Here is a 12,117-nt window from a genome sequence, read left to right as displayed (position 1 = left end):
TCTGAGGCATTCCTTGGCCTTGGCCAATTTCTGATTGGGAGTATACCACAATATCATCGATCAAGACAATCACAAACCCAATTAAGATAATCTTAGAATACCTTGTTCATCTGATCCATTAAAACAACTCAGAATTAATCAAATCCACAAAACATAATCCAGCACTCCTAGTGCCCATATCTGATATAAAAGGCAGTCTTCTGCTTATCCTTCCTCCTGATCTTCAGTTGGTAGTAACTAGATCGAAGATCCACTTTAAGGAATATTGTCTTACTTAATAACTGAGCCTTTAGTTCTTACAGCTCTGCTGAAGCTGTTCAATACAGTGTCCTGGGCTTGGTTCTGTCCCTGGCATCAACATAATCACCACTCTATCTCTTTGTGTAAAGGTAGCCTTGGCAAATCCTCTGGAACATATCCAGAAACTCACATACTAATCCAGTCTGTCCTGGTCCTACTGGCACGACTTGAGTGGTATCCACTACACTAGCTAAGGGTCATATGCATCCTCCTACAATAGGTCTCTAGCTCTAAGTACAGATGTCATAAGCATATGGGGCCCATGCACAGTGCCAACAAATACAAGGGTTTCTCACCCTCAAGCCCAAGAGTTACCATCCTTTCCTTGCAATTTATCATTGCCCCAAACTTGGCTAACCAATCCATATCCAGCATCATATTGAAGTCAGTCATAATCAACCCTATCAAATCAACTGATGAATCCTTCCCACAATAACCTAAATCATCTCTTAAAATTACCAATAGAGTGCCACTTTCTCATCACAACATAACCATGTAATCTGCATATCAAGTCTAGGCCTCTCTAGATGCAACAAAGCAAAGAAAAACATGGCACCCAAACAAATTAACATAATACAAAAATCAAAATTAAAAAGCTGATCTGCCACCACTCAGGAAAGAGCCTCACTCTCAATCTCAGTCTCTAACTCTGATTGCGACAGAGCGAACACTCGAGCTGGAGTCGAGTTGTCCACCCCCTTTTGCTCATAATTCCTTCACCTTGGGCAATCCCTCTTACAGTGCCTAAACATCCCACATAAGAAACATGCCCTTGCTCGACATTCTCCTAGATGGTGCCTCTTACACCGAGTGCATGTCGAGTAGGGTTTCCAATCCTTGTCCTTGCCCGGTCCAATAAATGGAGGTATCACTGTCTGAGCTCTGCTCTCCGGCACTCTCCTTCTCAATCTCATTTCACGTGCTCTCAACAACAAAAGCCTTCCCTACCACCTGAGCGTAGGTAGAGATTTCATGTACTGGGGCGATTCTAATGCCCTCAACTATCCTAGGATTTAATCCCTGGATAAATCGCTCTTTCCGAGCTACATCTGTGGGTATCATATCAAAAGCAAACTTAGCCAGGTTACTGTTACTGTTTCATTTCCCTGAACCAGGTTCAGAAACTCATTTGTCTTAGCAGTCTTGACTACATCACAGTAATATCTTTCATTAAACAGCTGCCTAAATTCTTTCCAGTTCATCGCAACTGTTTCTCGTGTCTGGGATACCACTTCTCACCACATCTAGGCATCTTCCTACAATACATATGTAGCACAGATCACCCTATCGTGACCTACCACCCCCATACTGTCGGGGATGGAACTGATCACGCCCATCCATTGCTCAGCTCTTAATGGATCTAGGCCTCCCTCAAAAACTGGAGGGTAATATTCTTGAAATCTTCCACAAAGAAATTCCCACCTGTTCTCAACCATAGGCTAAGCCAATACTGGTGTGACTCTTAGCATAGCAAAGGAAGAGGTGTTCCCTGACAAAACCTGCCACTATTTTAAACACCTGATCTTTTCCTCTTGCCTCTACAATCGTAATTGCATATATGTAAACACTTGCTACAAATTCTGAGGGGCAGGTGAAGAATTCAGGCCCTGGCTGTAATTCCCAGCCTCAGTATAACTACCACCAAGTCTCATTAACTGCCTTGGGTACATAACCTCTGATTGAATCTACAGTCAACAAATAGACCCATTAAACATGATGAGCACATTCAAAAACCTTCTCCAATGAAAACAATCACAAAACACCACATTCGTATACCACTGCAGTTCCAAAATACATGCCCACAACATTCATGCATCAATCATAACCCCTGCTCTTCCAACATACATACCATGCTCTCAACTCCAACATGCAAATAACACGTTCATATATTCACTGAGCATGTAATCATATAATCATATCAATATTCAAGAGCTAAGCCCTAACAAAACCTCATGCTTCCTAATAACGTATGCAGGTAAAGCATTTACATTCTATTTAAGCAGTTAAGCACATAACCACATAAATAGTTACCATACCCTGATTAAAGCTTGTCTTTAGTGACTAGCGAACATGCCCAGCTTGTCTACAGGAACCCTTAACCTTGGCTCGCTCTAATACCAAGTTGTAACACCCTACTACCCACGGACCGTTACACTATGTATTTTAAATAGTTCTAAACTCGAAAAACGAGTCATTTGGCCATAATCGTGTAACTAAGTGTGATGAACGGTTTAGGGTTAAAATTTTTAGTCAAAGATACAACGTTTCACTAAAACATTTACTGTATACATTGGGATCCCAAAATACATTTTAAAGGTAAATTACAATAAAAGAGTTACAACCAGTCGACCTAAGCGGCAAAATAGGGTTTAACCTAAGTTCCTCTTTAAACCCTCGGCCATGGTGGTCGAGCACTCGCATATGTACACATCATCACCTAAGCTCTCCAACTCAAGGATTGTCCAGCTTTCTTTTACCTTTACCTGCACCACATAGCACCTGTGAGCCGAGGCTCAGCAAGAAAACTCAAACATATACTCATAAGCAGATAATAATGTGTCACCAAATCATAATAAGCATGCCTAACAGTAATAACCCTATTCATGCATGTAGACAGGTAAAAATAAATGATTATAAAGTCCTGTACCCTGAGTGGATGACTGTTAAGTCGGGTCCTGCACCCTGAATGGATGAATATTAAGTCAACCTGAGGCCCTAAGCTCTGAATGGATGACTATTAAGTCAATCTGGGGTCCTGCATACTCTGAATAGATGACTGTTAAGTCTCTCTGTGGTCCTGCGCCCTAAATAGATGATAATAAGTCTCTCTGGGGCCCTGCACCCTAAATAGATGACTAATAAGTCTCTCTGGGGTCCTGCACCCTAAATAGATGACTAATAAGTCTCTTTGGGGTCCTGCGCCCTGAATAGATGACTAATAAGTCTCTCTGGGGTCCTGCACCCTGAATAGATTACAGTTAAGTCAATCTGGGGTCCTGCGCCCTGAATGGATGACTAATAAGTCTCTCTGGGGTCTTGCACCCTGAATAGATGACTAATAAGTCTCTCTGGGGTCCTGCGCCCTAAGCCATGTGACGTTCCAGTCACCTGAGCCTTTCAACCCTGGCTCTGAGTAACTAGCCTTAGACTAACCAAGCGCTATAATTTTCTTTGACCAATAGGTCGGTCAAGCATTTAATGCTCTTGTTGATTAGATCTAATCATTTCGGCATGCGTTCAATATGCTAATGTTGCCCTTAACTCATAAGTCAATTCCATACGACCAGCGCTTAGTACTATTGCCGATCATGACTGATAAGTCAAAGCTCCACGACCCGTACTAAACACCATTGTCGTTTCTTAACAAATAAGTCAGTCCTTCCTCAATGAGGTAATGCAAATAGGCATATATCATATGTCAAATATCCAGATATAACGCATTCATCATGCTTAATCAATAATAACAAGCATAATCATAATCATGCACAATTACAGAGACTCAAGCTCTGATCAATTCCATATTCAACATTCATGCCATGGCATAACCATATGTATCACATACTGGCTGTAGTATTTTTACCTTTGGTCCAAGCACAGGTTACCAATAAACAACCCTAAGTACAATCCTGTTTCCAAGCCCCTAGCGACAACCTAGTCACAACCATAATATAAAATCCCATAAAAACCGAGTAAATAAATACTTCCAGACAAAGTCCTAGCCTTCGGGACGTCGAAACCTACCAAACTTGGTAGTAATATCGATCCCAAGCCCTTAGAGTTAAGTTCCGACGACTAAAAACCCACTTTGGCCAAAACTGCCTTTAAGCGTCGCGGCCCACCTGCAGATAGAGGCCAAGCCCCCTCTCTACCTGTGCCTCGTGCCGCGGCATGCCTACCCTGCGTCATGGCCCTAAATGCCCAAACAATAGGTCTCATCCTTCATCAAGCCTCGGTTGTGGCGCCCAAAAACAGGGTCGCGACCCAACCACGAACCCAGCCAAAACCTTCGTTTTCTTCATTTAAAAATATTCCAAAAACCTATCAAAACATCTCCAAATCCCAAAATCAAAGTTCTCAAACATCCCAATGATCTAAAACCATCAAAACCCAAATCTCAAACCATCCAAAAACTCATCAAAACATAAAATCCAATCAAAGCTAAGAAACTCGAAAACTCAAAACTTAAAACTTATATTACCTCTGATTGAGTCATTTCCCAACTAAATCCTCCAGCTAATAAGCTTCTAATCTTCCCTAGAATCTCTATGCCTCGATCCTTGCTTGAATCTGAGTCCTAAAACTCGAGTTTCCTTCGAAAATGTGAACGGTGTCAAAAAGGGAACGGGAGAGAGAGAGAGAGAGAGAACGTTCTTTTTATTTCTGACAGTTTACTTCGAGCTTAAGTAACCTCAAGCAAATCCTAATGCTCGGGGTCCCAAAATCACCCCCAGGGTAAAATAGTCAAAATTCCCATAATTCCCTCCTGATCTCACTAACTCCCAATATATCATCAAATAATCATTCCCATTACCCGTTATCCCAGTAATGTGCTAAATACCCAATATACCCCTTGACTCACTCCAAGTCAAGTTTTGGTCTCGTTGTGACTTTCCCACTAGCTTGCTCCCTAAGATCGTCTCGTGCCGAGTAACCCAAACATAACAATATAGTAACATACCACATATATGCCAAATATACCCCTAACGGGCCAAATTATGAAAATTGCCCAATTAAACAGAAATGGGCCCACATGCATATTTAATACACCTAAACATGCATAACAAGTCATATTATAATATTACTTACATAATCACATAATAATACACATAAATATCATATTGTCACATAATTCCATAATTTTCCATCCTAGCCCCCTAATCGAGGCCCTAAGCCTTATTAGAAAATTTGGGACGTTACAACAGTTATGAATGAGCCGTTGAGGAAGTTGAAAGTAGGGAGAAACCTTCAGGATATCGTGAAAGAAAAGTTTGTAGAATTTATGAAAGATAACCTTGATGTGTTCGCCTGGAGTCACGAGGACATGGTGGGGATAGATTCATCAGTCATGTGCCATCACTTGAACATCGACCCAAAGGCAAGACCTGTGTGGCAGAAAAGGAGGGCGCTAGATCCGGTGAGATACACTGCCTTGAAAGAAGAAGTTGACAAGTTGAAGGCAAATGGATTTATCCAAGAAGCATTCTATCCAGTATGGGTATCCAACCCAGTTATAGTTCCAAAGCCTAAAGGGAAGTGGAGGACTTGCGTGGATTTTACTAACCTCAATAAATCCTGCCCCAAGGACAACTTCCCGCTTCCTAGGATAGATTAGTTAGTAGATGCCATGACTGAGCACCAACTACTTAGCTTCATGAACGCCTATTCTGAGTACAACCAAATACCCACAAACCCATCCGATGAAGAGCATACTTCATTTATAATAGACAAGGGGCTCTATTGCTATACGGTAATGCATTTTGGGTTAAAGAATGCGAGCGTTACTTATCAAAGGTTGGTAAACAGAATGTTTGCAAATCAGATAGGAAGAAATATGGAAGTATATGTAGATGATATGTTGGTAAAGACAAAGAAGGTAGAAGAGCTCACAAATGACCTCAGAGAAATTTTTGACACCCTCCAAAGATTTAGGATGAAATTGAACCCGCTCAAGTGCACCTTTGGAGTTTCGTCGGGGAAGTTCCTCGGTTTTATGGTAAATTCTCGGGGTATCGAGGTCAATCCTGATAAAATCAGAGCATTTATTGGAAATGAGTCCATCAAGAAACAAAAAAGAGGTGCAATGCTTGACAGGGAGAGTAGCAGCACTCAACAAGTTCATTTCCAGATCCACCGAAAAGTGTCTCCCCTTCTTCAACATCCTAAAAGGGAACACAAATTTCTCTTGGGATGAAGATTTTCAGGAAGTCTTTACTAAGTTAAAAGAGCACCTCAAAAAACTGCCCCTTCTGGCTAAGCCAGAAAAAAGGGAAAGGTTGTACCTATACTTAGCAATGTCAGAGCATGCCATTAGCGCCACCCTAGTCAAAGGGGAAAATATGCACCAAGAACTCGTACACTATGTCAGCAAGCGGTTGGTAGATGCAGAAAACAAATACCCAAAAATAGAAAAATTAACATACACTTTGATAGTGGCCTTGCGAAAGCTAAGGCCCTATTTTCACGCTTATGCTATTGAAGTGCTCACCAAAACCCCTTTGCATCAAGTCTTGCATAAACTAAAGACTTCAAGAAGGTTGCTAAAATGGTCGATTGAATTAAGTTAGTTTGACATCACTTATACCCTAAGAATCTCAATCAATGGGCAGGTACTTGCAGACTTTATAGTCGAGTTTTCCTACTGACCTCATGAAGAGGGAGAAATAAAAGAAAATGAACATACTTATGGAGGAGAAAAGCAACCTGAAGAAGGTAGCCTCCATGTAGACGGAGCATCCAACAAAGGGGGGGGGGGGGGGGAGGCAGGAGCTGACATAGTAATGACAGGACCTGGGGGGCATAAGATGTATTGCACAATAAGATTCAGATTTGAAGCTTCCAACAATGAAGCAGAATACGAAGCACTCCTGACTGGCCTGCGACTAGCCAAGGAGCTGAAGGTAATACATTTGCATGTCTTTAGTGACTCACAATTAGTGGTATTTCAGGTGAAAGGTGAATATCAAGCAAGAGGCCCAAAGATGGCTGCATACATGGCCAAGGTGAAAGGGTATTTGGACCAGATGGAATAGCATACCATAAAAAAAATCCCAAGAGAGTAAAACACGAATGTCGATGCTCTCGCAAAGCTCGCCTCCACTCGAGATGAAGATATGCTTAAGTCCATCCCCGTGGAATACCTGTCTAGACCAAGTATAGCAGAGGGGGAAGTTCACATGGTTAATGATCCCGGGGATTCATGTTCCACACCCATCTCGAGGTACTTAAGTGATGGAACATTGCCTTTGGACAAAAAGGATTCCCGTAAGCTGGTTTACAAAGCCACCCAATACACCCCGCTAGATGGAGTCTTGTATAAAAGAGGCTTCTCCAAGAGGAGGCTTCGAAGGTCCTACAAGAGATACACGAAGGAGAATGTGGAAATCATGCTAAGGGCAATCCACGACAAAAAAAGCCATGTGACAGGGGTATTATTGGCCTACCATGGAAAAGGATGCGAGCGACTTCGCAAGAAGATGCAACAAGTTCCAACGGCATGCGAACTACCCTAGACAATCACCAAATGAGCTAGTGAGCATGACCAGTCCATGGCCCTTTGCTATGTGGGGAATCGACTTGATTGGCGCGTTACCAACAAGAAGAGGAGGAGCAAAGTATGCGGTTGTAGCATTAGCTTACTTTACTAAATGGGTTGAAGTAGAGCCTCTAGTCAATATAACAGCTAAGAAAATCACCACCTTTGTCAACAAGTTTATCGTCTGCAAGTATGGAGTGACCTACAAGATAATCTCCGACAACGGAACCCAATTTGAAAGAGGGTTGTTCGATGAATATTGTAGAGAAATGGGGATCAGGAGGACTTTTTCCACTTTAGTACACCCACAAGCCAATGGACAAGTGGAGGCCATCAACTAGAACCTAAAAAATAACCTGAAAACAAAATTGGAGAAGTTGAAGGGAGCCTGGGTCGAAGAACTGCCTAATGTGCTTTGGGCCTATAGGACCACTCCCTGTTCTACTACTAGAGAAACACCTTTCACCTTAGCCTATGGGTGTTAGGTTGTTATTCCTATAGAAATGAAATTCAACTCTTTCTGTGTACAAGCATACGATGACTAGGCTAACCACGCAATGTTTGTTGAAAATTTGGACCTGTTGGAGGCGAGAAGAGAAAATGCACAGCTGAGGTTGGAAACGAACCAACAGTGGGCCGCAAGGTACTATAACTCAAGGGTCTGAGAGAGGACATTCAGGGTCGAAGACCTCATGTTAAGGAAAGTCCTGCCAAACACTCACGACTCGGGGGCAGGTGTACTAGGGGTGAACTGAGAGGGACCCTACCAAGTTGCCCAGGTGGTGCCCCCTAACACCTACAATCTAGCATGTTTGGATGATACCATGGTGCCCAGAGCATGGAACACAGAGCACCTAAAAAAATATTATCAGCAAGACCTCCATATCTAAGGCAAGAATGTCATTACTTTGTCTAAGTATGCAATGTCAGGTTAAATAGTTAAGGATTAAGAAGGTTATCCCAAAAGGCTCAATAGATGCAATACTACCATAAGCACCTTTGTAATCTACCTATCTTTACCGAGAACATTTCATTTTTCATCCCAATCGTTACCTTTTGTTTTTTCTTTTTTCATGAAAACACCCATATAACATATATGTGCACATAGTGGGGATAAAATGACCAAAGTGTTCATTGAGACAAATCCCACCGACCATAAGGTGGAAGGAAATATTAGACACCTCAACTCGGGACCAATGTTGTGGGCCATCATCAAGGTATTGAACATACCTAGATGATCTGACGAATCCCCGTCTCTGTTGAACTTAGACAAGTGAGGCATACGGAAACCGGGTGGATACGCCGTTGCTGCTATGCTGGGGGCGAAGAGCTCAAGTTCGTCCACTGAATCATATTCATCTTTTTCTTTTTCTGATAGGAGCTTCTTCATCAGCTCCTCCATCTGAGCCAGACGCTCAAGGGTTTTGTCCTGATTTCCTTGGTTGTTCCGGAGCTGTTCAACAACTCTGGATCCATTGTACGCGTTTGGCGGGTTATTGTCCCTCCTATCTTGAGATAGGTTATATGGGATGTTCCCGCTGTCGCGTACTTCAGACAGGTCTTCCCTTTGGCGAGCGCAGCTGCCGTTTCCCACATGGTCTCCCCTTTGAGAGTTTAGACGATCTTGGAGGTCGCCCCTCGGGGTGGCCTGAGGACTTTGTGCCGAGCTCGAGCGTTGGCGCAGGTCTCCACCGGAGAGGTCGCTTCGATGGCTTCCGGTCCAATAGCTCCCATTTGAGAAGCTTGGAGCCCGCCTCTGGGGATGAGGATCCGAGACTTCTTTGGGCGCCCGACTACGATGGGAAGGCCCGACGGAAGGAGGATTTCTCCTACTGCTCTCATGAGCCGGAATGTCTCGGACTGGCTGGGGAGGAGACGGGTACCTTATCGGTGAAGGAGGATGCTTGACCGGAGATGCGATCCTAGTCCCGTCAGGGCGGATCAGGTTAGGCCGCGGCCGCTCCGCTCTACCATCCTCCGGGTCTTGTGCTCGGCGGTCTGAGCGGGGTGCAGGACGGCTGGCCGGGGCGGGCTGTCGCTGTGAGCCCTCCCTGGATCTCCTTCGCGAATCCCCTCGAGCTCTCCTGGGTGCGCTCGAGGACGGAAGTGAGCTGGGAGTTGAGGTCCGGACCAATCGGCTGTACTGTTGCTCGGCCCTAGGTAGTTCTTCAAAAGTGGTCTCCCGGTGGTGCTACGTGGGAGTGGAATTTGATGCTGGGGTCTGGCCGACTGACTGGGCCTGGACCGATTACCCCGGCAGGACTTATGAGTCTCGCCTTGCCTCTTTCAGACGTTAGCGTCGGTTGTAAGAGGGGGTAATCGGGCCAAAACCTCTTGAATCTGCTGGTTAGCTTTCGCCAGCTGACTCCTCAGCTGTGCATTTTCCATTTCCACCATCGTATAAAAATTTGGGTTCGGATTGGATGGCTGGGGAGCCGAACTTCCAGTGTCATCTTGGCCTATTGGCTGCTTGCCCGGCCGCTGCTGAACCTCAGGGTTCTGATCATCGAAAATGGCGGCATGATGGGCCTCCTGCCCATCACGTTGGTCCGCCTCGTTACCATGTCTTGAGCGAGTGATTACCATGGCTGGGTATTTGCGATAACACCAATCTAACAGGCTCTCAATGAAAGCACCAAACTATTGACGCGGTTCTTCGGCAACAGATAATTAATAGAATAAAGAGTGGGATTAGTGCTAAATAATGAACCGTAATAGATGAATGATCTCAAAGTAAAATGGTGATACGAATACTTTTTTAGGTGGTTCAAAGGTTAAAATCCTTCTAGTCCACCAGCCAATATTATTGCTATCTTTATGATATTCTTTACAAGGTATTTCTTTACAAAATAGAATCCAACCCCTTGCAACTCCCAGGGTCTCCATATTTATAGGGAGAGGGCACCTGTGGGTTGGCAAGGGAGGTCATCCCGTGACCTTCTTGTCCATCATGTCACTTCTGTGACATTCATGATTAATTCCTAAAACCTGACAATGAAGTGTGGTCTAATCAATAGGTAAGGGGGATAATGGACCGCACGGCCCAACCCAATCGTGGGTGCCTGAACACGCATGTTTATGCTGCGTGTTCGAGAATTCAGGGATGTATCAGACACGTGATGTCTGATATATGCACGTTTACATTGCGTGGTTGACTTTATAAGGGGTCAGAGGTGCCAACTCAAGCTCGTACCTCGAGCTTGATGTACCCTCCGCCCGTCGTGTCCATACTTCTGACCCGACTCCTTAGTACTCTCATTAAGCCTTTGGTTTCCTCGAGCTAGAGAGGTAGGACCTGGTAACAGCAGCTCCGGGGATGTGTCATCCACGTGGCTGATATAATTATGCCCTTTCTCAGCTCGCTAATAGCCCGTGGATATTTAGGGCGTACAGTTTACTATTTAATAACAAAGTAGACAAGTTGTTTGCTCTTTGTTCATAATCTAGATCACATAAATCATAAGGAAAACACAATCTGTACACCCATCTCAAGTCACCCACTCATCATTAGCCATCGTTGCAAACCCATTGCCCAATTCATCGTTGGCCGTCACAAGAGTGCCCAATTCATCGTTTGTCCATTTCACGAGTCCATCGCTAGTCGTATTGTGAGCTCATCCCTATTGCTGGTGGTGCATATCCAATCATCTTTCCTCAGTTGGAAACTTGTCCTTGCCGCTAGTGGTGCACATCCAATCATCTTCCTCTAGTCGCGAGCTTGTCCTTATTGACGGGTCTCTGTCACCTTCAGGTGCCTTTGAGTGTTGTCCTTAGCCTCCACTTATTCATGCTTGGCTCTAGTGTTCATGATTTTTGAGTTTTTCTTCAACAAATTTAGACTTTTAAGTTTGTTTTACATAATTTAAGAAATTAAAAATTAAACTTTTTGAATTACAAAAATCTTTAACTTAAAATAATATATGAATTATTTTAATTTTGTTTCAATGTGGGTTTGAAATTTTTAATAATTTAAATGAATTTTAATTTAATATTTGGATTTTATTTAAATTTAAATTTAATTTAATTAAAAAAAATTATACTCATTTTTTAGTTTTTTAAGTTTTATAGTTTTTAAACGATTTATTTTTTAATTTATTTGATATTATAAATTTAAAAAGATTTGAGCCAATCAAGTGTGACCACGTGGCCGCCATATAAGTTTTTTGTTAAACTAAACATCCAAGTACTTACAACTGCACCAAATCAATTGCAATGAAGAGTTTTGCCGCCATGTTTTTTACTTGAGCATTTAAGTGCTACAAATATAGTTACTTAGGGAGCTTCGCCACAAATTACTTTATTGTTTTTAGGAAAAATTACATAATACACCTCATCATCCAAAAATAAAAATAAAATAAAATGTACTTCTCCTAAAAATATATATATATAAAATACATCTTCTTCTTCTTCTTCTTTAACCATTTTCATGATTGATCCCTACTAGACCATCGTTGCATGTTGACATGCATTGCCAAGAAAGGATCACCGACCACCGAAACCCGAACCTCCAAGTTCTGTCGTCTCACTCATCACTGGCCGCCATGGGAGGCTAGTTGAAGCTTGTG

General features: G+C 43.0%; 1 protein-coding gene across 1 annotated transcript; it reads left to right on the top strand.

Annotated features, from left to right (window-relative positions):
- Positions 1-7,461: 7,461 nt before the first annotated feature.
- Positions 7,462-7,893, top strand: LOC133805824 (uncharacterized). Its single transcript, XM_062243976.1, has one exon. The coding sequence runs from the start codon at positions 7,462-7,464 to the stop codon at positions 7,891-7,893; it is 432 nt and encodes a 143-aa protein (XP_062099960.1).
- The last annotated feature ends 4,224 nt before the right edge of the window (positions 7,894-12,117 follow it).

The sequence above is a fragment of the Humulus lupulus genome, chromosome X, assembly GCF_963169125.1.
Source record: "Humulus lupulus chromosome X, drHumLupu1.1, whole genome shotgun sequence".
Lineage (NCBI taxonomy): Eukaryota > Viridiplantae > Streptophyta > Magnoliopsida > Rosales > Cannabaceae > Humulus > Humulus lupulus.
This window is presented reverse-complemented; position numbering and strand designations above follow the sequence as displayed.